We start from the raw sequence: 25,102 nt of genomic DNA, 5'->3' as shown, positions 1-25,102 counted from the left end.
TGTCCGTTTTTGTGCCAGTTCCATACTGTGTTGATTACTGCAGCTTTGTAATATAACTTCACTTTGGGGTTGTGATACCTTCAGTTTTGTTGTTATTTCTCAAGATTGCTTTGGCTCTTCAGGGTCTTTGGTGGTTCTATAGAAATTTTAGGATTATTTGTTCTAGTTCTGTGACGCTCACACAACCAAATGGAAAGATACTCCATTCCCATGGTTTGGAATAATAAATATGGTTAAAGCGTCCATACTACTCAGAGCAATCTGCAGATTTGATGCAGTCCCCAACAAAATAGCAACGTTTCTCACAGAACTAGAACAAATAATCCTAACATTTTTTTAATTCTACTTTTGAGAGAAAGAGAGAGAGCGGTGTGCATGGCGGAGGGGCAGAGAGAGGGAGACACAGAATGTGAATCAGGCTCCAGGCTCTGAGCTGTCAGCACAGAGCCCGATGCGGGACTCAAACTCACGGACCGCGAGATCATGACCTGAGTTGAAGTCAGCCACTTAACCGACTGAGCCACCCAGGTGCCCAAATAATCCTAAAATTTTAATGGAGATTTCCTTCTTTCTTCTCCGTCATTTCTTGTGATTTTTCTTCCTTCTCCAAAGTCTCTTCTTCCCTTTCCCTGCGACCCTTTCTATCCTTCCTGTGAAGTGCACAGCCCTGCTTGATACGTAAGAAACTCATGGAAACTCGGTGTCCTTGGCCAGAGTAACATTTTTTCTGTTCCTGATGCTCGTGAGGTTTGGCTTTGGGCTTTGCTATTAATAATATGACTTCTTAGGAAGTACTACCTACTTTTAAGATATACTAGCAGCTATGTTAATAATACTAAGGGGTTATTGATGTCCTGACCCTAAAGACATTCTGGTACACACAGAAGAAAGCATGTTGAAAATAATGCAAGTGTTTTCCTTAAGCTTGTTGGCTTTTTGTAATCGAGAAGTTACTTCATCGCTTCTAAATTCTTACCTAAAAATTCTTTCTATCCCTGGGGAATGTTTTCTTTCCTTCAGAAATGATTTATTGATTGCTGTGTGCACACTTTGAGTCACGAGTCAAAAATGGAGAATTCAGTACATTCGGGTGTTGGGGTAGAGGGAAGACAGCCAGTGCTTTTGCATCCCTGTTTGTACAAACTCTGAAAATCGTGGTCTTGGTACGAATCCTTACGCTTGCCCTCTGAGGTATGGAGGTCACCATCTTCATTTCATACACGATGAGACCAAGGCTCAGAGGAACCAAGTGAGTCACCCAAGGCCACATGGCTTGTGAAAGGCAAGAGTCAAGGACCAAACCGAGGTGCCCTAGACCCCACCTTCATACTGTGCCTCCATGTGAGGAATATAGAAGGTTCTGGAAAAGCTTCATGAGAGAGGCTCATATTTGACTGAAGGGATCCAGGGAAGATGCGTTTCTTGTTTTTTGGGGTTTTTTTAACAGTTTATTGGGGGTATTGTGGTTTCCTCTAAAGCAGGATCCCTCCGAAGTTTGGAAACAAACATCCTATTACTGTGTCTAATTCACAGCTCTTCACTATAGATGGCTTGTAGGCAGGGTCTCCTTTTCCCATTTTGACTAAGCCTTTCTTTTAGGTGCTTTTTTTGTGTATGGTCATTAGCTGATCAAACGTCATTTGTGTCAGTATGTGAAGGGTCGTGATGAAATGCCTTTTGAAAATCACGAATGGGAGACTCTCTGCATCCCAGTGCCTTATAAAGTCCTTGTCCTATGGATCAGGACGGCTGAGAGAAGTCACCCTGGAAGCTAGGATCTTAGTTTGTGACCAAGAGACTGTAATCAGAGGCAGCACTCTGAGCTGGAGCCCCAAGTTCAAATCCTGACTCCCCCACTGGTTGTCAAACCAAATTAATGTGAGTACAGCCCTTAAAACAGTGCCTGATGCATATAGTAAGTGCCAGATAAGTATCCCCAAGTCTGCATGAATGGAAAGAAGAGAACATTCGTGGTGGCTTTGGGGTTTTTAGGAAACCGGTTAAGGAAAGATTGGCGCTGGTTTATGGAGTTCCTTTGAAATGGTTTATCACGTTCAAGATCATAAAGGAGTCATCCTCCCTGTTTGTTGAGGTAGGAAAAGAACTGAACAATGGGGTCTTAGAGGGGGTTATGTATAGTCAACACAGATGTCCACAGTCCAGGTTTAGCCAAACAAGCAATGTCAGTCCCTTTAAACCAGGAGACCCAGGGCCAGTCCAGAAGAGCGAGGAGGCAGACATTGGTTGTAAGCTAATGCCCAGCACCACCAAGGGAGGGCCTTCCTGGTCCCTGGTGCCAGGCAGGACCTGCTTCTCCCCTGAAGAACTCCTCCTGTGGCAGTCAGCCAGCTCACCTCTTCCCCAAACCAATTCCCCTCATCCCAGAAATTGGGACTGCTTCAAAATGCAGCTGCTTGACTGGGATGCAGCTGACAAAATATAGCTCCTGGATCTTCTTTAAACCTTAGGATCCTGGAACTAAAATCACCTTTAAAAAAAACAAAAAAACACTTTTCTTTCTTTAAATAAAAATGGAAACTAGTATATGTAAGCTTGGAAAAAGGAAGGAAGGAAGGAAGGAAGGAAGGAAGGAAGGAAGGAAGGAAGGAACTTTTAAAATGTAGTATAAAGGATTTTAAACTGAATGTGGAAGTCTCCCTCCCTCCCTACTTGTTTCCCAGATTTAACCAGAGTTAATAGTTTTCTTTACGTCTTTGGAGAAGTTTCGTCCACCATATGTGAATATGTGTTAGCCTTTTAAAAATTGACATGTGACTTTTTCCTCCATGTGTTTACTTAATATATTAATGATCTTTCTGTTGCGTCAGTGTAGATCTGCCTCTTTATTTACTTTTTATTTATTTTATTAGAATGAATTATAAAGCTGTTTCAGTGAGATAGGGAAATTCTGAACTTACCCATCCCAACAACATCGCTAAAATTAAATGCACACCAAACTTGGCATAGTCACAAGGAGAAACGGAACAGGTGACAGTTACAGTGGAGACTTAACCAAGTCTCTGAAAGTGACACGGATCAGCAGGCCAAAAGCAAGGAGTCATGAATGGCACCGGAGATTCGAATCACACCTTGACCAAGTTTGGTGGCAATGCGCGGAGCCCCATATTCCACAGTTAGAGAGTGCACATTCTTTCCAAGCTCACACGGGAGACTGAGAAAAACTGGCATCTAGTCGGCTGTAAAGGAAATCTTGGTACTGCTAATTTCTTGTAGTTGGAACTTCTGAAACGGTTTTCTCTCTTGCCTCTATTTCTCTCCCGAGTCTGTTTCTTCCCATTCCTGTGTCACGCCTGCCTATTTTATGGCCCTCTAGCCTGAATTCCTCTCTGCATTTGGTCCTCCTTCTTAGCTGCAGTCACTTTGTAGGGATCCTTTTGCCTGCTTTTAAATTCATCACGGACACAGAATGTCGGGTATAGTTTTTGTCTGCTCATGGCAAGGTTTTTCAGGTGCATTTTCGCCATCCCTGGGGAAGCTGGCCGCTGTTTTCTCTCATTGTTTTCCTTACGCATAGTATTGAGTGTGTTCCTCAGGACGAACGTGGTACAGGAATTCTGTCGTTCACCCACTTTGCCTTCCTCAGTAACGCTTCACAACATGTGATACGGATGGTGTGCGGCTATCATCTGCTGGATCGCTTGTCTGACTCCCCTGTTGGGAGGGAAAGATTCGTGCCTCTTTGGCTCACGGCCTGCCCCGGTAACGAAATCGGTGCCTTACACATAGTACTCAATAAATAATTGTTGAATGAATTAGCACAGAGGGGCTCAGGAAACCAAACCTAACAAAAACAACCAAAACCAGATCCAGAATGGCATTGGTCATTTCAAATCCTGTTCATTAAAGTATTAATACATTATGGCAGGAAGTGGGAAAACCAGGAATGTGAAGGAGGGTTCCCACTTACTTGACAACTCTCTGTCCAAATCATCATCTCCATACTGAATCCTGTGTGTCTGGGGTAGGACGGAGTGAGACACAATATTTAAGACATCGAGGGGTGCCCAGGTGGCTCAGTTGGCTAAACGTTCAACTTCGGCCCAGGTCCTATCTCACAGTTTGTGAGTTCAAGCCCCACATCCAGCTCTGTACTGACAGCTCACAGTCTGGAGCCTGCTTCGGATTCTGTGTCTCCCTTTTCTCTCTGCCCCGCCCCTGCACACACTCTGTCTCTCTCTCAAAAATAAACGAACGTCAAAAAATTTTTAAAAAGACATTGAGCCCGTGCCCTTTTTCACACTACTAGTAGGATATAAAGTACCTCTTCCCCTGTATGGGGCATGGGGGAGCGGGGTTTGGCCAAATGCACAGGCCAGTTGATTTGTAAGAATTTTTCCGGTACAAGTGCTCACACAGTCTGCAAGGCCATGCGTACGGTAAGAATAACTTTAAGTAGCAGTTGGTTTGGGACTAGCTTTCAAAGCGTGCACACACGATAGGGGCACACGTGATGATCCATTGAGAGAGGACAGAAAAGCCACAACTGTTTTTCATCTGAATAAAAGAAATTAAGCCTCACTAATATTTAATATTAGAATAACTCTGTATCATCTCCCAGTCAGCAACATTGGGGCAGACGGCCACTTAGACTCTGAATTTCCACAGCGCCCTGAGGGAAGCGGGCCAGAGGTCCCGCCTCACTTGTTGATTTGCTTCTAACATACCATTTGCAGTTTCACGCACCTGGTTGCGTGTATTTCTAGATCGTACTCTCTTGTGTCAGTAAATGCATGAACCGCCACGGCCGTTTCAGACGTGACCCTCACTCTTGCAGGGACGCCCTGGCGGAAGGAGCAGACCACGGACTTGCAGCGGGTGCTGGCCCGCGTGGACAGCGACATCCCGCTGGTGCTCGTCAGTGGCAACCACGACTTGGGCAACGCCCCCACGCCCGAGACCGTGGCAGAGTTCCAGCAGACCTGGGGGGATGACTACTTCAGCTTCTGGGTCGGGGGCGTCCTGTGCCTCGTGCTCAACTCCCAGTTCTGGTACGATGCCTCCCGGTGCCCCGCCTTGAAGCAGGCGCAGGACCAGTGGCTGGACCAGCAGCTGAGCGTCGCGGGCCAGCGCGAGTGCCAGCACGCCATCGTCTTCCAGCACATCCCGCTCTTCCTCCAGAGCATCGACGAGGACGACGACTACTTCAACCTCACCAAGTCTGTGCGCAGGGAGGTGGCTGACAAGCTCGTCCGAGCAGGTAGCGCCCTGGACCCCGGGGGCTGGTGGGGAGGGCCATCTAGAGAGGAGGCTTCCAGATCCTTCTTCCGCCTCACCCCCACCCCTACCCCCCGCAGCCTGGCAAGGCAGAGAGAGGAGGGGGCTTTGGACAGAACCGGGTTCTGACCCCAGCTCCACCGCTCACTGGCCTTGTGGCCTTGGACGAGCCGCCTGGCCTTCCAGCCTCGTTGTCCTCATCTGTCAAGTGGGAGTAGCAGAAGGAGGTCTCTCACAGGGTGGGTGTGAGGATTAAAGGAGAAGGGGCCTGTAAAGCATTCCAGTAGCCCCTGGCCTACCAAGTAGTGAGGTTGTGGCAGCTGCTGGCAGCTGAGGTTGGGGGTCCCGCAGGTGTGGGGTTATTGGGGTTGGACGGGGTCTGAGTGTGGCTGTACCGACCCAGGGAGAAGGGATGATGCCAGCGTCATCTTTTCTCATACCTCTGTGAAGCACCAACTTGCCCAACGGCAGGTGATCTTCAAGAGGCAGGCTTTACCAGTGTTGGATGTAACCCCGGGGAGTCCTGGGACGTGGGTGTCCTGGAGCCTCATCACTTTTCCTAGAACAGGGACTAAACTCTCCCCCAGATCGAGGAGACAGAAATGTATTTAGTCAGATTTAACCTGCTGTAAATGTTTGGTGAATCACGTATTTAACACGTGCGTGTGCACGCACACACACGCACACACACACACCGTGAAGCCCTCGGACGGCGTACTGGTCCGCACACCTCCTTCTCTCCTCCCTGCAGCACCTGTAGTGTTTCTGTCCTGTGAAATGGGTCGTCCCAAGCCGATTCCCTGCATGACCAGTGACGGCAGGATTCCGGTTTTGACAACTGTTGTGTCTCTTGTTTTGGTTTTAATGCCTCCTTTCAGATCTTTCCAGAGTGTACTTCGTCAAATGCTTCTAAAATTTGAATACATCACTTGTTTGTTAGGAGATAGGGAGAGGGAGGTGGCGGCCTGACCCCATAGCAAACGTTCATTTAAAAAAACAAAATTTCTTATACTCTTCTTTTCATCTTCGAGCATTTAAATGTGTTCGCATTTACTTGTTAAATGTACAATAGGCTCTTCTGTATTTTTGAGACATTTTACAAAAGGCTTGCATAATTGGAGACATTATCCAACTGTTCCATGGAGATGAAGTTGGAAAACTTCTATTGAGGCCTTTGAAATTTCATGCCATGCTTGAGTTGGTGCAGAAAACCATTTTGATGACAAGGAAATGAAGTGTCAAGATGGCATCAGCACCACCGTGGAGACTATTTTGTAACAGAGAATAATGTCAGAGAGAACATTTAATGCCAGAGAAGTGATTCCTTTCATATCAAATGTTAAATGATGTAAATGCCATCCCCGTGGCCGCTCTTTGTTCCCTGTTCCTGTCAACCACGTTCTTGAGTGGCGTGTGCACGTGCGGCCCACTGGCACCCCCGATGTTGAGACCTGTAGGCATTTATAAAGAGAGAGCCCACGGCTCTAACCAGGCAGCCTCCGGGGAGGCCTCCTGCCCACCCAGCAGGAGGCCCGGAAGGCGGCGGGGTACTTGGGATGCGCCAGCCACCTCCCCCTCGGGCCTGCGGCCCCGCGAGCTCTCAGCACACCCCCAGCTGGTCCAGGTCTTGGAGGTGGGCTCCACTTGCCCCGGCTCACAGAGGTGGGGGTCTACCACCAGAATGCCCATCGATTGATGCAAAGCCCGGCTGAAACCCTCCCCTCCGCCCCAACGGCACAGTCTCTTCCCGTGGGCAGAACGACATGGGAAGCCACGTTCCAGTCAGGAGCTCGCTTGCTAAGCGTGAGACTGAGCAGAGGAACTAGTCTTACTCCAGCCTTAATGGCGTCAGGCTCTGGAACGCTGCCGGGTCCATCTCCGGTAGGGCCGCCCGGCCCAGAAGACTCCGGTATTTCCAGTGCCTTAACATCTCTCTAGACTGTCCACCTCTTGAGGCCACCATCTGGGCCATAGTGGCAGCTCTCCAGCCCCCCACCCTTCTGGCCCCCCTCAGCCCCAGGGCAAAGCCAGCTCCCCACTCTTCCCCATTGTCTCTGACTCTCCCGTTTCACTGGCCAGCTACTCCCCTTCAGCACCTTCTGCGTGAGGTGCCCCCAGCCCTGCCCTGGGTTCTTCCTCAGCTCTCCTTGATCCCAGCAGACTCGTTTGTGTTGACTTATCTCAGTCACCCGCTAGACTCGGCTCCTTGAGTGTGGCGGTGCTCTTGTGCTCATCTCTGCATTCAGGACGCCTGGCTCAGGTCAGTTCCTAGTCAGTGCCTCATCCGTGTTTGTAGAGTGAATGAAGGACTGACACAGCCGATTTATTTGCTTAGCACCCACTGTATGCTGGCCACAGAGACCAGGGTCGTGCTGTCACGGAGCTCCTGGGCATAGAGCTTTTCAAGGTGCATTCCAAGGATCGAGCATACGTCCAAGCCTTTCGTTTCTGCGTGATGTCCTCCCTTGATGCTGGCTTTCCAGGTTCATAGAGCAGCCAATTTCTCTCTTCCCACCTGGCCCCCCACTGTTCACACCAGGTACCTTCACGTATGAGACGGAGTCCTGTTGGCCACTGGCGTTAGGAACTTCACCTAAGCCTGCTTAACCAGGGAAAAGCAGAGACAGTTGTCCTTCCTGCTGTCACCTGTCAGTTTTAGTGGCTTACCAAGCCTGGCCCTTTCCTTTATGGCCTTCCACACACACAGCAAACCAAGGGCAATGTCAAGAAGAGATCCATGCCGGATGTGGACCCAGCTCGGTGGCAGGCTGAGTGATCTGCTTAGGGTGAAAGCATGAATAGGTTGTCTCTCCTAGGGAATGTGTGCACCCATGACTCACGATCCCAGAGATCGCTCAGCTCACAGCATTGTAATTCTTGGACTCCTTTGGGAAAGCCAGAGTTCAAGTGACATTTCATAAGATTCATTAACTTCAAGACCGTGATCAAATTGGGGGTGATGCTGCTGTTTAATGCTGCCTCCAGCTTTTCCCCCACAGCAATATTATTCCCTCGTGCTATTCCAGTCTCCTTTATCTCCCTGAGTTAAAATGCCGGTACTCAAAAATATGTCAAAGGCTCATCAGAATATCAGGGTAGCTTTTAATTATGATAATTGTGTTGTTATAAAATATCCTTTTAAAGAGCACATCCCTCCTCAAACCACCATGGAGGTAAAACCCAGCTTCCTTCCAGCAAGCTTAATGAATAATTCTGAATCATTGTGTGGGATGAATAAATGATTTAATAACGAACATCAACAATCATCTCTCATTGTTGCATTAATTTTTCAAACGGGATGAGGTAAATGAGGAGGAGGGGTGTTACTATACAATGGGCCACCGTGTGTGTTGGGATGCGTTCTATGAATCCAAGCCTGCGAGCCTCCCCGCTCAGGTTTCCCTAGAAACGGATGCATTCTGTTTCTCCTTTTGAAGCTCAGTGAAAAACCTTCTTTGTGTGGTACAAAAGCGTCTTCAACAGCCAGCGCAAATAAACAGTTATCAGGGCAGGACAGACGCACAGATGGGGAGCTGCACCCGTTATTTTCGGTCTTCCTTTGTACTGCCTGAGGATAATCAATTTCATCACATCCACGGGATGTAGAAATTGGTTTTCCCCTTAATTCACCTGATACCTAGTTGAGTTGCAAAGACAGTTAGTAGATAATGAAATCGTGGTTGAACGCAACCACTGTCTCTGTCCCTCATGCCTTTTTCAGCAAAAGGTTAATTTGTGACCTAGTTAATACGGATTCCAATTTAAGAACTCAATCTTAAAAAACAAAAGTCTGGCTCTTTTAACTGACCTCGTCTCCCTTGATGTCTCGATACCTTTTTTTTTTTTTTTTCCATTCTCAACATAGAGATGAGAACTGTGTAGTAGGGAGCCCAGAGCGAATTTGGCAATTACGAAACATTCCAATAAGTTGATCTTTCCTGCAAAAGTTAATGAGTAATTTCACAGAAATAGTTTCATCTCCAGTATTTATTCCTTTAAAAAAAAAAAAAACTGGAGAGAGAAAGAGATCTTAGCCCATAATTATCATTTGAAAATTTCAAAGTTTGAAAGAACAAAATGGTCGGGTTTCCAGGGTCCACTTTGTAGGAAAAATAAAACGTCTGATTCTACTCTGATGTCCTTCTGAGTTGTATTGAGATTATTTGTTTATGTCCTGATTCCTCCAAAAATGGAATCCCAGCTGTATTCACCTCTGTAAGCCCAGCCTCTGGCCAAAACTGTCATGTGGTTGCCCTGTCAATAAACAAATATTGGCTAAGTGGAATGGAATTAGATTTGATTCACATACTTATCAGCAGAATCATAGATAATGTCGATACTACCTGTGGATCAGTGTTGGCGAACTGAGCTTTGGATGGGAAATGTATCACGTAAAGCGGGGTCTTGGTGAACTTTTTCTGCCAAGGGGCACACAGTAAACACTTTGGGCTGTGGTCTCCGTGGCAACCGCAGAGCTCTGCCTTTGTAGCAGTAACAGACATACATAAGCAAATGAGCGTGGCCCTGTTCCAGCACAACTCTACTTACAAAAGCCAGGTGTGAGCTGGCGGGTCGTACTTTTCCCCGCCTTTGGCTCAGAGAAATCTTCCTGCCCTGCCCTCAGACCGTGTCCACACCGTGTGTGCGTCTAACTCCAGCATGCTTCTGGTGACCCCACCGCGGCAGCTGCCTGACCCGCTGAAGGGTCCGCCCAGAGCGAGCCTCAGGTTCCTCCATGGAGGACACACCCGGGTGAGGCATGCCCCGTTGGAGGTCCCTGTGGGAGGTGACCTGGGGACACTTAAGTCCAGCACTTGGGTGTTTATTTTAACATGTGTTTGAAAAAATACATAAGTGGCTCTTCAAGGTAAAAATCGTCAGTAGTAGCACCATTACCATGCGGGTAGGGCCGAACTCGTGGAGGTGGTGTAGGGAGAGCAGGTGTGCACCAGCGGGAGCGATGGGGCCATATCACAGCACAGGGCGGCAGGCAAGCTTGGGTTTCAAACAGACCCGGATTCAGATCCTCTGGTGGCCCTCCCCAGCTGCATGGCCTCACATGAGCTGCCCGACATCTTTCTGCCTTAGTTTTCTCACTTGTCAAATGGGGGCTCTGGTCCCAGCCTCATAGGGTTGGTGTGAGCACCAGATTGAAGTGACGCGGGGACACAGTATGTGCTCCACGAAGGGCTGTGTGTCATGAGATGACCCTGGACCCCACCACGAGCCCATAGCCGGCAAATTTGCTTGACGCAGGGTCTGGCTTTATCCATAGGCGGTGCCTCTCGCCCTGGGATGCCTCGAGAGGGCGTGTGCGAGAATCTCCCCTCGAGGAGAGGCACGTGCCAACCTGACTTTGTAAGTGGCGAAAGAAAGCAATTAGCAACTCTTCTTCTAATACAAACTACGGGAAGTGAAGCTAGACAGAAAGTTTCTTAGCTCCTGGGATGTGCGGGAAGATGGACCGTGTCGCAAGGACTGTGAGATTTTTCAGTGCGGATAAGGAATACTTGCTATGTTTGCTTTTATCAGAGGCAGGGAAGCCCTCAACTAGATGGAAAAATTCCTTTGGAATTTAGTGACAGAATTTGACTCCCCATTACTTTTTCTAAACCAGTTGATGCGTTGCTGAAGACACCTGTGAATACACGCTGTCATAGGCAGGTTTTTCTGAATCTAGCAAATGTGTCCACAAGACAATGGCAGCCATCTCACAGTGCCCTTTGTTTAAAATGCATTTTAAGGGGCGCCTGGGTGGCTCAATCGTTTGAGCGTCCAGCTTCGGCTCAGGTCATGGTTTCACGGTTCGTGAGTTTGAGCCCCGCGTCCGGCTCTGTGCTGGTAGCACGGAGCTGCTTTGGATTCTCTGTCTCCCTCCCTCCCTCCCTCCCTCCCTCCCTCTCTCTTTCTCTCTCAAAAATAAATAAACATTTACAAAATTAAAAAAAAAATAAAATGTATTTTAAAAAAGGATCCTAGTGGTTGTTTTCGTAACCAACTCTCGGGGCACCTGGGTGTCTCAGTCGGTTTAAGTCATGATCTCACGGTTCGTGAGTTTGAGCCCCACGTCCCTGCCGACGGTTCAGGGCCTGGAGCCTGCTTCAAATTCTGTCTGTCTCGCTCTTTGCCCCTCCCCCCACTGGCACTTTCTCTCTCTCTCAAAAATGAATGAACATTTTTTAAAAAGTTTCACCAACTCTCAAGTGAGAACGCATCACCTATCCTTTTTTCAGCGTCTGTAGAATCCAGAGTTTCTGGGGGCCTAGCAGCTTGAGGAAATTTACCCTCTTTAAGTTATATTTGGTCTTGAATTCATTTTCCCAGGTTGGATCTGTTTTCTGTTTTGATCAGTTCACCCTCAACCATCATGCTTTAGTCACTGGATGTCTTTACGTCGTTCACGCTAAACCGAGATAAGAGCCCAACTGCCGAAGCTGCATCTGGTGCCACGGGATGGGTTTCATTTCTCACTGTGGAGGTATCCTTAACAGTTGGGCTAATTAAAGTCGAAATCAAGTCCTGACTGTAAATATTTATAAATTGAGAATCTGGCGTGTGTAACTGTGTGCTGCTGGTTTCCAGAGCTAAGTCAACATTTACTCATTCAACAAGTAGCAGGGGCCCGGGGCTAGGCACCGTGGAGGGTAATGAACATGACAGACCGCGGTTCCTTCTGCGGCATGGTGGGTCCCTCTCAAGCTAAAAATGATAAAATCCTATCGAAGAACCCCATCGTGGCCTTTCAGAAACGCACAAGTGCATGGGAAGCAGCAGCGACTGTTTTAAGTTTATGAAATCAAAACACTGTCTCTTCTCTTTTTAGGTCATTTTTTTTTTTTTTTTTTTAAATAGCAATGTCATTTTCACATGAGCAGTGGGATTCCTTTGTGAAATATCCCTAGTTTAGCTAAACACTCTGACTTCCCATACTGGTTCTGGGAAGGTACTTTTTAGGTACTGGACTCACTTTCCTTTAAGAGGTATTTGCCCCCACCGTGGCCAACAATAGAAGTGAACATTTAGAATACTGTTATTTAAAATAAGCTAGAGATTGCTTTGTTTTTGTTTTTGTGTTCTCATTTTACTTAACAAAAACATTGGCATGTTGATGATTGATTTAGAGGTGAAAGAATGGCACCCCTTTGGATAACAACGCGGAGGACCCTGTGACCTGTCCTTAGTACAGGTGGGCGAGCTGAGCACACACAGAGGCTGTCTGGCTTCTGAGTCATCTTTAAATTTAAATTACAGACACATGAGAAGAAGGAGAGGCCCTTCTCTCTGGTGTTTGTCTTACACAGAGCACTACCCTGTGCCGCACTGGGAGCCTCGGAAAGGAGTTCCCTGCAGTAACGATGCCCAGGTGGGAGGGGGCATGTCCAGGGCAGGTGCGATGCTACCTTAGCCATGAACCTCCTGCTGGGTCACCCTGCCTGGGTGCGGCCTTGCGGACTGTGCTTGTGTCTCTCTTGGGGGGGTGGAGTCTCGCTCCCTCCCAGATGCCAGTGAAGACACCTAGTAGAGCAGTTTTTCTGCTGAGAAAGGGAGAGGATGAACAAGCTTCCTGAGAGCCATGGGTCATGTTCCATCATTTTTCTTTTTTTAATCTTTATTTTATTTTTGAGAGAGAGCATGAGCAGGGGAAGGGCAGACAGACAGGGAGACACAAAATCGGAAGCAGGCTCCAGGCTCGGAGCTGTCAGCACAGAGCCCAGTGCGGGGCTTGAACCCACGAACGGTGAGATCGTGACCTGAGCCGAAGTCGGACGCTTAACCGACTGAGCCACCCAGGTGCCCTGGGTCACGTTCAGTTTTACACTGATGGTATTGTCAGTGGCCATGCTCATTGTCACCACAGCCCACACAACAGCCCCGCAAGGTGTCCGTGTTCTGTCTCTGCCACTGACGGGCAGACTTGAGTCCAGGAGGTGGAATCACCTGTCCCGGTCACAGAGCTGTGAAGCAGGTAGTACTATGTCAGGTTTTTGTGGGCATCAGATAAGCTAATCCAGTTCCCTGACACAGTGTCTGGCTCCCGGCGGGTGCTCAGTCACAAAAGTGCCGTTGGGGTTATCCGTCTTACTGCCGTTAACATCATTACCCTGAGGATACTGTGAGTGACTTCACGTTCGGTAAAGAGAAGCGTAGGGAATGTATCTTCTCCTTTCCACAAGGTCACACCCCTGCCCACTGCTGGCTTGCTGGAGTATTGCCAGAGTCAGGACCCCAGACTTCCTAACCATGTTAGGCACCGTGCTATTCCTCTGCCCACCACACTGGAGTCCCATGTCCCCGCGACAGCCCCTGATGTGCCACCAGTGGGTGCTAGAAACCACAGGGTAACCAACCTCCTCAGTACTAGTTTTATTTCATAAGCCATTTACAGCACAATTAACATTACATTTGTGTCATAGTAATTACCACTCACTAAATATTACAGCACAGTTCTATGAGTGCGTGTCAACAGTACAGGTCCCGCTGCTCTGATTTTATAGACAAGAAAAGAGAGAGACACAGCTGGGAAGTGGCCGAGCTGGGCACCTGCCCCAGCGCTCTGACCTCTTAGCCATGCTGCTGTCGGCGTAATGAGCAGAGTGCGCATCGGGCACAGGTGTTGACGGCAGGAAAGCAAGGCGCCAGGCCAGCTTGTGCTGGGGCCTGCCCACCTGCTCACCCGCACTTCCACTCTGCACCTGCCCTTCTGCGGGGGCTAACCCAGGAAGGAGCTGGTCCGCCTCAACAGGGAGGCTTGGAGCCGCACCGTCTGAGGGGTCCGTGGAGCGAGGTTCCGGGGAGTCCATCCGGGTGTGAGATGCTCCTCTGGCCTCGGCAACCAGCGGTCGTTCTTCCAGAGTGAGCTTCTCAGCTCGTCCTTTGACCTTGAGCATGTGAATTATGCCTTCTGCAGACAAAACAGGGAGGGGTCCGTGCCACCCCTGTACCCTGGCTGGCTCCCTTGGGATACAAGTCCAGGGAGGCTCTTAGCTGAGGATCATGGGTACCAGAAAAAGCTCACTTAAAAAATGGGGACTGTAGGTGCCTGGGTAGCTCAGTCAGTTAGGCATCTGACTTGGTTTTAGCTCAGGTCATGATCTCATGGTTGTGAGATGGAGCCCCGAGTTGGGCTCCACACTGAGTGTAGAATCTGCTTGGGGTTCTCTCTCTGTCTCTCTCTCTCTCTCTCTCTCCCTCTGCCCCTCCCTACCTCGTGCGCATATGTATTCTCTCTCAAAATAAGTAAGCAGACTTAAAAAATTGTTAAAAATGTGGGGAACGTAGGTCTTAGAAAATTGTGATGAAATAAAGATAAAGGTTGATTTGAGACATTATTTTGCAAAAAGAGACAAATCATGGCAATCCATTTTACTTTAGCTTGTGTTTGCTAAACTGTTGTTTGTTGTTGCAAACATGCACCAACTCTTGGAATGCATAAGGAATGAATCAAGTGTAGACTTGGTTTCCTTGGTCTGAATAGACTAAAATAATTGTTCGACAGCATCCTGCTTTTGACAGCAGAGGGTCCTTTTTGCATGAGAGAAAAATAATTACAGGTTTCATCAGTTTTCCTAAGGGTCTGATTCTGAATCCTCAGTAATCTGATTATTGCCCTTCTCAGGAACTCCCGTGTGTACACGTGTGTGTGTTTCTTCTGCCACAGCCTTACGTGTTGATGACTTCCCCTCTCCCGATTCTGGCAGTTCCCCAAGTGTCACTTTCATTGGCTTTATGAAGTCCCCTGTCTTTAGTATGATTTGTGATTCAACACAGAGGTGCCTCTGCCCGGGTGCACAGCTTGGGCATTGTTTGTTTTGTTTTCGTAGGGGCTTGGTTCATAAACAGTCTATTCATTAGCATTTTCTTGTTATTAAGAAATTCTTTCTTGGGGCTCCTGGGCGGCTCAGTCGGTTAAGTGTCCCATTCTTGGTTTCGGCTTAGGTCATGATCTCCCTGTAATTATATAATTGTAATTTGTTCGTTCTTAAAAACTGTGAAAGCAGACATTACAAGATGTTAATATTTGTTATCTGTGGGTGGTGGTATTATAAATGTTACATTATTTTTTGTACTCATCTGAATCTTCTAAGTTTTTCCAAAAAATGAAAAAAGAATTACAAGATTCCCTGTAGTGGCATCTAGATCGGAAAGCTTAGTCTAAGGGGAAAAGGGAAGGAAGCAGAGAATTACAGTCAGTGTAGACATCTTAGAGGGGACTTCATGACGCGTTGGGCGTTTGTTTCTAATATTTAAATTCCTCTCTCCATAAACTGCATTTGAAGCTGTGTAAATGCTTTGCTGCTATTATTGGATAGGGGCATGATTTCCCATGACACTGTGAGAATTGTGTCACCCCTGTTGCCTTGGATAGCCTCCATATCAGGGACATTTCTTCCCTCTTTCTTTCTTCTTTTCATTCCTAACAACCTTTACTTCATGGCTGTGTCTTCATGAAATCGCTCCATCAAACGTTTGCTTTGATGGGGACATCCATTCAGTTCAGAAGATTTTGGAGGTTGCCTACTGTATGCCAAGCTCATGTGTCATGACAAAGACTGCTTTTTGTGTGTTTGATCCATCCACCTAGAAGCATTGTGATCAAGGTTAAAAAAAAAAGGTGTTTTAACCTTGTCAAAGTCACTGACTCTCTGGCCAAACGTACCCATTCCTTAAAGGTAAAGGCAGGTGCCTCTGGTGTAGCTTGTGGCCATCAAAGGGGACTTGGGCTATAATTGTGTGAAGATTATATAATTATAATTTTTTCATTCTTGAAAACTGTGCAAGTGGTTATTACAAGATGTTAATATTTGTTATCTGTGGGTGGTGGGAATATAAAGGTTGCATTATTTTTTGTACTCATCTGAATTTTCTCAGTTTTTCCAAAAATGAAAAGAGAATTAAAAGATTCCCTGTAGTGGTATCTAGATCGGGGTTAGCAGACTGTTTCTGTAAATGGCCAGATAGTACATATTTTAGGCTTTGTGGGCCAACAGGCAAAATTAAGAGTATTACATAGATGGTTAAATAAACCTACCTATAGGCATTTAAAAGGTTAAGAAGCATTCTTGATTCCCACACCTTATAAGAAAACAGTCCCTGAGCTGTAGTTTCACAACCCCTGGTCCAGGTACGTAAGATCAGTCACCATTGACTCTTACATTAATAAGGATAATAGTTACAGAGCCATCAGTTTGTTTCAAAAAATTATGCCACTTAGCACTTTCCACATTTAATCTTAAATGTGAAAAGCTTAAGATCTGAGGGAGGAAAAGATTTCCTTTGTTTTTGACTGACCGTGTTTTGAGTCTTTTATTGACACACTCTGCCTCTGATGTGTGTTATCTGTTTCTCACTTCCAAATTGCCTCTGAGTTGTCATACAGACGTGGCCTGAGGTTACTGAGCCACCTTCCCCCTCCTCTGTGCCACTGCGCTGCCTTGGGTCCACGCCTCGGTCCTACTGAATGCATGATGCTTGAGAAAGCAATTTCGCGAGCCGGAGAAAGGATGTCAGGAAGGTCACTGACAAAACAGTGCTCTAATGGAGTCCCACCCTATCAAGGAACCATCCTGGGACCTGTTGGAGAACAAGTGAAGTCTATTATTTTGTAAGAGCTTCCAAAAGCCAGTTGATATAGTGTTTGAAAGTGGATTATTGGTCACCCCAAAAGGAGAGTTACTGTCCTAAAACGTATAGGGTAGTGTTAGTTCCTTTTGGCTGTTATGGGAAAGTCCCAACTCGCCCATTGCAGAGAGTAAGGAAGTTTCTTATCTCATGTCAGTAGAAGGCTGGGCATGGTTCAGGCTCTCAGCCAGGCCAACTCGGGGACCAGGATCTTGCTTTGATTCTCCTTGCTGCCCCCCACCCGCCACGCCACGCAGCCTTTTCCTCCGATTGAACTTTCTCAGATGGCTGCCCTAGTTCTGGACTTGACATTCAGAAGTGAGAGGGGGCTTCTGAGAAGAAGCAGAACCTTTCCCAGGACCCCGGCAGATCTCTTCCCACAGCTTCATATCCAGACCTGGGCCACAGACCAATTCCAAGCTCATCACTTAGTGGCCGTAGGAGGACATTTACCACCACGGCCGTGACCTTGGCTCTGGGAGGAAGCCCATGACCTCCTGGAGGAGGATATTTCCCGGAACAAAATCAGGATTTTTTTCCATCAAAGAGAAAAAGGGAGGGGCATGGTATTAAAAGTGGCCAGCCGCGCCTCCTGTGGCAAGGAAGAAAGAACCCACGTTCACACCTTATTTCAGGGACAGTGCCGAAAAGCGTTGTGTTTCCAGCGTGCAGTGAACCTGTGCTGAGGATTAAACCCATCATCTCTGAAACTCACAGCGACTCCATGAGGGATCTGTTGGCATCCCTTTTTGAAAATGGAGGAAATGGACATTCAGGGAGGTAAAGTAGCTTGTCATGTGGCATTTAAGTGACAAGACATGATTCCGAATCCGTGCTCATTTCTCTGTCTCTGTCTTCCACCCTCTTGTTAGTAATAATCAGGCCTTCTTTGACGAGGAACACGGTAATTCTTTTGTAAGATTGGAAAATGCCGGAACTCTACTTCTCTGTAGGTAACACTGACAAAATGGGGAGTTTGGAATTTCTTCTCCAGGACACCTCCTAACACACAGCTTATGAGTTGCCTCAAGTTTCCTATACTCATTCACCGTCCATCTGTCCAACAGTCATTTATAGAGCAGCAGTTCTATTCTCTTCCTTCTGAGGATGGGTATCCAGTTAAATAGATTTGCCCTCTGTCCTCACAGACCAGTAGGGGATACCAAGGTGGGAAGCAAGAACCCGCAGGATGCAAGTAGGGGAATGTGCAAGAATCAGGAGGAAGGAGAATCAGCTTGTTTCAGCTGGGCCAGGATGCTTTCCTCAAGGAGCTGAGCAGGCAGGGGCTTGAAGGGTAAGAGCTCACCAGGCAGATGTGGGCAGGAAGGGGGCATTCAAACCACAGGACAGAGCGTGAGCTGAGCCCAGAGCCCCACAACAGCCTGGTGCGTGTGGACGCTGGCCTTGAAACCACTGGTGAGTAGAGCAGGACTCGAGATGTTTGGTGGTGTGTAACAGGAGCGAGATCCGGACCCTCAGGTGTTAAAGAAGCACGGAAAGGTTTTATGTCAGTCCGGTTTTGCATTTTAGAAGGAACAGCCTTGCTCGGTGTGTCCACGATGCACTTTTTTCTTTCCCAACCTGGATTTGTTCAGGATGCCAGTGGGACAGGCTGAAAATACGCCTTGCCAGACCCCTCAACACCTAGTGTGACTGCTTGTCTCTGTCCTGGAATCTAGCCCCTGGGGCTTCCTGGACAGCTTTTGGCTGGCCCTTCTCTCTTCTTCCTGCCTGGAATGTGGACACAGGGTCTGGAAGCCCTGCAGCCATCATGCTGTCTTGAGGACAAAGCCATAAGCTGAGAATGGCAGAGCAGAAAAACAGAAGGAACCTGCAAACACAAAACACAAACACAAAAACATATTTGGTGAAATCCTTGAGCGAAACTGTATGCACCCTGACCACCTGCCTCCTTTCTTTATGTGAGATGGATAAATACATCGTAAGTCCAAACGTACCTTTTACTTCTTCAAGCCGCTGTCGTCCTGACACATCTGGGGACAGAGAGGAGGGCGGCCAGGAAGGCAGGAAGACAAGGGGAACCGGCAGTCACAGAGACTGTCCTGGGGGTGCAGAGCCGAAAGCGCTGTGAGCGGGCTCTAGCAGAAAAGCAGTGGGACACATGGCCTGTGTCCATGGAGCAGGTGACTGCATGCCCTCCCGGGAAGCCCACGAGAGGAGGAGCAGGTGTTGGGGGCGAAAGCATTGCGTGAGTCAAGTTTGCCCTTTGCTTGCAGGGACCTTGGAAAGAGGGATCCTCGACTCGGTCCAACAACTGTCTGGGCTGGGAAATGGCTTGGAGTCGTCAGCAGCGGGGTCGGGTGGCTGAGGTCACACGGAGGCAGTGGTCGTCCCGAGGGAAGACAAGGGCGCGGCCAGTTCCCCAGGGAAGACCACCAGGTAAAGGGCTCATGGAAAAGCTCACTCTTCTGGCACATGCCGTGCCGATCTGCCTGATGGCCACCTTTCTTTCTCTGGTTATTGACCCAGAAGCTGACTTTCCTGAGGCCCCCTCCCATCTCAGTGGCTGCTGCTCCCCTCCGAGACCTCCCTGTCTCGAGTCCAGGCTGGAGCACCTTTTCCCCAGCAAGTTTCATGCTTGACACCCTGCAGAGCCTCTCCATTCCACGGCTGGCTGCCACCTCTGTCTACCTCCCCCGAGTATTTTTGGATGGATTTCCAGTTTGATACATGAACATGCCGTCAGTCAAAACAATCTTTTTAATGAGCCATTTGTCCTGACAGCTGTGTTTAAGATAGGGCATGGAAGCCGGGTAATGGAAATCTAGAAAATTGTCCATTCTGGATTGAAACCTTAATGTGTGCCCCACACTCCCATCTCACCAGCCCACCATCTTCTTTTAAAAATAAAGAGGAAATTATGAATAGCGAAAAAAGATGTAATTTGTGCAAATGGAAAAAAAGATCTTCTGATCAGATGTTTCGAGAAGGATGAGAGGAAGGTATAATTATTGAGCGCTGCCCGAGTCCGTCACATGCAGCTTCCTGCCATGCAGCCTTGGACACGGCTGTGAGTCTCTCTTGATCTTCAAAGTGGCCCTGGGGGTGGTCGCTAGTTATGCCTTCCGAGTGACAAAACGGGAGGCTCAGAGAGGTCGGTGGACAGGCTCCACTCACACAGCCTGGTGATAGCAGTCTGAGGTTCAAGCCCACATCCCCCTGGCCCCTACCCCCAGCTGCCACTGCTTTTTTTGGCAACCAAATATTAGTATTAATAAAACGCAGCCCTCCTCTTGAGAATCCCACGCAGGTTTTGAATTGCCGTGTCGTCGGGAAGGGGAAAAATTAAATGGAAAAGCTGAGCACAGCCTCCCATGTGGGTAAACAGGAGGTGAGCCTGAATTTTGGAGGTGTATCGTGAATCCTCAAGTTCACGGCGGGAGGTGGGGCTACACCGCGACCCTCCTCCCTGGGCTTTGGATGTGGGGGCCGCCCGGCACCTGCAGACAGCGGGCTGCTCTCCGGCCTGGGTCGTGGTAGCTCAGGTGCCCCCAAGCCCGGGAAGGCTCATGTCCTTGCGTAAGTGTGGGCAGGTCGCGTGCAGCAGTGGAAGTGGAAACGTCATGTCACAGACGGGAACCGGGCCCCTTTGGGTGTCCGCGTGATGACCAGCGGCTCTCTCCCCAGCTGCTCTTCTGCGGGGCTCTTGGATCCACTGCCAGCCTGGTTCTGCCGAAGATGCACAGCCCTCAGTGTCCTCGGGGCCGCTTCTCTCACCTTCCTGTAGTTGGAGTGAAGAAAAGCCTTGGGCAGGGAACACTGTCATTTCTGTTGATCATTACTGAAGCGAGGCAAGGAAAGTGTACTTTTTTGTTGTTTTTTTTTTTTTTTTACGGGAGTACGTTTTTTCCAAAAGAAAGAAAAAACCTCTTGTGGTTATAGGGCAGAGATGAGTTGGCCTTGAGTGAAGGTCATTTCAACAACTGGCCCTTCATTCCCACTCAGTCCTCTCTGGGGAGAGGAGGCTGTGGGTCTGTCCGCCGAGCCACATGTTTCACGTCACGTGGAGCAGACATCTGGACAAACGCCTGAGTGAACCAGATGTCGGCGAGTTACCTAGTGCCCCCAGGAGGGGGGAGGCACTAATGGAGTCGTCACCCTCCGGCTGTGGCCGTTCACCCCCATCTGTCCGCAGGCTGGGTCCCAGCTCCTGTAGGAGACGGTGCACCGCTCACCCCGGGCAGCGCCGCTTGGCTTTGGTGCTCCGTTCGCCTGGGGGTCTGTCCCTGTGCCGGTGATCCTGCGGCACACGGGGCCGGGTGGGCTCTCCCCCGAGACCCGCCACAGTGGCTGGGCGATGAGACTTCTTCCTCCCAGGAGCGGTGTGCTCCCAGGTCCTCCCGGGGCTCTCTGAGAAGCTGTGCTAACTCTCAGTTCCTCCGCGTACCTGCAGGGCCGAAGGGCGCTGAACCTGCCCGACCTCCCGCTTTAAAATACACAACGATCAGCTGACAGCCTGGATGTTTACATCTTGGAAATACAGCTTTCAGGCTTTTATGGAGGGTCAAGCTGTGTGTGCTGAGTGAAACAATTAAGAGATACAGTGTTGAGTGCATAAAAGCAAGTTGCAAACCCATAGAGTATCTCATTTTTGTGAAATCGTGGATTTGTGTGTATGTATATGCATTGCCATAGACCCGTATCTGGTACCTGTATTATTAATATAGACATTCACATTATCCGCACAGTACACACTAAACTCAAATGGGAAGAGAAAGTTGACATTTTCCTGACCCTCCTTTTTTTTTTTTCATGCTTGTATTTTTTTTTTTTTAATTTTTTTTCAACGTTTTTTATTTATTTTTGGGACAGAGAGAGACAGAGCATGAACGGGGGAGGGGCAGAGAGAGAGGGAGACACAGAATCGGAAACAGGCTCCAGGCTCCGAGCCATCGGCCCAGAGCCCGACGCGGGGCTCGAACTCACGGACCGCGAGATCGTGACCTGGCTGAAGTCGGACGCTCAACCGACTGCGCCACCCAGGCGCCCCTTCATGCTTGTATTTTTACAATATCTGATTGTATTTTTTAACATGTCTTGCTTTTTTTCTTCGGACTTTTTATTCGGAAATATTTTAAGGCTTATAGAAGAGTTGCAAGTGAAAGGAAAACCTGTATTCCTTTCACCCAGATTTATCTGGCATTTTACCCCAGTTGCTTTCTTTTGTTTATTATTTGTGAGAGGTATGGCAAATATGTATCTTTTTTTTCTGATGTATTTGAGGGTAAGCTGCATGCATCACGTGTGTTTGTTCGTTTATCCCGTCTGACACAAACGAAAGCCTACTGTATACGCTTTTTGCACTTCCTTCACATAATTTTTCTTGGCTGTCATCCGTATCAGCTCGTGGGGATCTTCCTGATTCTTCCTTCCAGCCGCGCTGTGTGTATGCCATAGCTTATTCAGCTGCTCTCCTAAGGCAGGGAGCACAGTAGAGATGAACAGTGGAAAGGAAGTTTAAAAACCACTGAACAGAGCAAGCTGAGGCTCTTAATAGAAAGCCGTTATTTTTGGGGCGCCTGGGTGGCGCAGTCGGTTAGGCGTCCGACTTCAGCCAGGTCACGATCTCGCGGTCCGTGAGTTCGAGCCCTGCGTCAGGCTCTGGGCTGATGGCTCGGAGCCTGGAGCCTGTTTCCGATTCTGTGTCTCCCTCTCTCTCTGCCCCTCCCCCGTTCATGCTCTGTCTCTCTCTGTCCCAAAAATAAATAAAAAACATTGAAAAAAAAAATTTTAGAAAGCCGTTATTTTTATTTTATTTTTTTAAAAGTTTGTGTATTTATTTATTTTGAGAGGGAGAGACAGAGAGAGGAGAGAGAGAATCCCAAGCAGGCTCCACATGATCAGTATGGAGCCCTCTGCGGGGCTCAAACCCGCACACCATGAGATCATGACCCGAGCCGGAAGCCAAGAGTCAGACGCTTAACCGAACTGAGCCACCCAGGCACCCCAGTCTTTGTTATTTTTAAAGTGGCTGGGGCTGTGTGAGAATTCGGTGTTGGGGGGGGGGGTGGCGGGAGCCCTTGGGCAGCCCTAGGACTCCCAGAGAGAGTACTAGAGGCGTCAGGAGGTGCAGCTGACCTCCCTGGGTTAGTGTCCGTGGAAGCAGAGCCTGAGACACGGATTCGTCAGACATACGAGGGAGGCTCCCTGGAGCAGGGAAGTGACGACACAGGACAGGGCTGGCGACAAAGCTAAGCAAAGATACGTGCTCAGGATTTCAGCCTGATCCAGCCAGAGCTCCAGAGCAAGAGTCACCCCACAGAGGTGGACCCACCTTGAGGCAGGGGGCCACGACCCCCAATCCCCATGTACAGTAGTCCATCTTAGGGATGGGGAAACATTAAAAATAATATACACGATGAGACTTGTTTACAATGCCTGGCCCATAGTAGGTCTTCCAAAAAAAAAATACTATTGTGGTCATTATTCCCTCTTTTCCCCTCCCCCACTGCACCGTAACAGCTTTATTGACACAACCTACCATTAACATACCACACAGTTCACTTATTTAAAGCGTACACTTCAGCAGTTTTGAGTTCATTCACAGAGTTTTGCACTGGCCACCACAGTCAGTTTTAGAACATTTGCATGGCCCTGTAAAGAAACCCCGCATCCTTCAGCCGTCACTACCCATTCTTCCGTCCCTGCCCTACAAGTCTACTTTCTGTTGCCATACATGTGCCTGTTCTGGATGCTTCATAGAAGAGGAGTCCTATACCACATGGTCTGGGGGCCGGCCTTTTGCACTCTCGTGTCATTCGGTCATTGGCTGTGCCCCCAGCCAGGCCTTTGGTTAGTCCTTCAGGGCTCAGGGGAAGGGCAGCTGTGAGCCTTTCTCGGCCAGCCTTCCCTGCAGCCGAAGGATGGATGCACCAGCCCGTGAAGGGGCCTGGCAGGGACACCAACAACATCCACCAGAGTAGTCGTGTGAAAGGGCTCTGTTAAGAGTAAGATGACAGGGATTATCCAGTGTGTTAGAGGAACAGGGAGGAGAGCAGTTACTCAGAATTTCTGGATAAATGGAAACACAGTGTTGTTCTGGGCAGCCTCCCTTTTAATCTTTGAAAGGCTCTGCCTTATCACCAAGGAGTGCAGTCTCAGTGACCAGACTCTCACACCCTTTGTGGAAATTTAAGTTGGTTTCTTTCCTTAAGAAGAATTTGACAGTAATATCAAAAGTCTAAAACTACGGGAACATGGAAGACTAAATTTTCCCCCTGAGATCAGGAACAAGGAAAAGCTGCCTGTTTTCACCATTCCTATGTGACACCATATTGGAGATTCTGGTCATAATGAAAAGCGAGAAAAAGCATAACAATCAGAAAAGAAGAAATAAAACTATCCATATTTGCAGATGACATGATTGTTTACTTAGAAAATCCCAGGACTTTACAAAACAATTACTAAAACTAACAAATGAATTTAGCAGGGTCTCAGGATATTAGGTTAATAGAAATACAAATCAATTGTATTTTTATATATCAGCAACAAACCCTTGTCACATGAAATTGTAAAAATAATTCAATTTGCCATAGTACCAAAAAAACATAAAATATTCAGGAATAACAAATGGCTTGTAAGACTTAAGCCCTAAAAACTGTAAAACATTGCTGAGATTAATTAAAGAAGATGAAAGTCAATGGAAAGATAGACCATGTTCATGGATTGGAAGACTGTTGCTAATGTGGCATTTTTCCCAAATTGATTTGTAGATTCAACATACCAATCAAACTTCCTGTAGTTTTATTTTGGATAGAAATTGCAGGCTGATTCTAAAATTTCTATGGAAGTGCAAGTTACCTATAATAGCAAAATGGTTTTGAAAGAAAAGAGCAAAGTTGAAAGACCTACCCTACCTGATTTCAAGACTACCTGTAAACCTACAGTGATCAAAACTGGCATTTGGTATAAGAAAAACAGATTAGTGGAACAGAAAAGTAAGTTTAGAAATAAACCCAAACATACACGGTTAATCCGTTTTCATCAAATGTTGAGGCAATTCTGGAATTAACCCCAGGGTCCATCAGAAGTTTTGAATGGGTAAACAAATTATGGGATATCCATACAATGAAATAGTACCTAGCAATAAAAAGGATAAACTCTTGGTGTGTGTGTGTGTGTGTGTGTGTGTATATGTGTGTGTGTATACATATGCATACATATATATATATGTGTGTGTGTGTGTGTATACGTATATATATATATATATATATATATATATACATAT

At 47.8% G+C, this 25,102-nt stretch overlaps 1 protein-coding gene across 8 annotated transcripts in view; it reads left to right on the top strand.

The window, feature by feature from the left end:
• CPPED1 (calcineurin like phosphoesterase domain containing 1) overlaps positions 1-25,102 on the top strand; it is a 103,460-nt gene that overhangs the window by 64,651 nt on the left and 13,707 nt on the right. Inside the window, exons 3-6 of one of the 8 annotated variants that reach the window (XM_049638268.1) lie at positions 4,796-5,218; positions 17,490-17,634; positions 19,092-19,254; positions 19,345-19,920. The exons of 1 other annotated variant lie outside the window; for it this stretch is intronic. In XM_049638268.1, coding sequence (XP_049494225.1) covers positions 4,796-5,218; positions 17,490-17,634; positions 19,092-19,254; positions 19,345-19,542 — 929 coding nt within the window. In that variant the 3' untranslated portion in view covers positions 19,543-19,920. Of the gene's footprint in view, positions 1-4,795; positions 5,219-5,986; positions 9,988-17,489; positions 17,635-19,091; positions 19,255-19,344; positions 19,921-25,102 lie in introns of those variants that run through there. 6 more of the 8 variants (XR_007459493.1, XR_007459491.1, XM_049638269.1 and 3 more) reach the window with 6 other exon arrangements.

The sequence above is a fragment of the Panthera uncia genome, chromosome E3, assembly GCF_023721935.1.
Source record: "Panthera uncia isolate 11264 chromosome E3, Puncia_PCG_1.0, whole genome shotgun sequence".
Taxonomy (NCBI): domain Eukaryota; kingdom Metazoa; phylum Chordata; class Mammalia; order Carnivora; family Felidae; genus Panthera; species Panthera uncia.
This window is presented reverse-complemented; position numbering and strand designations above follow the sequence as displayed.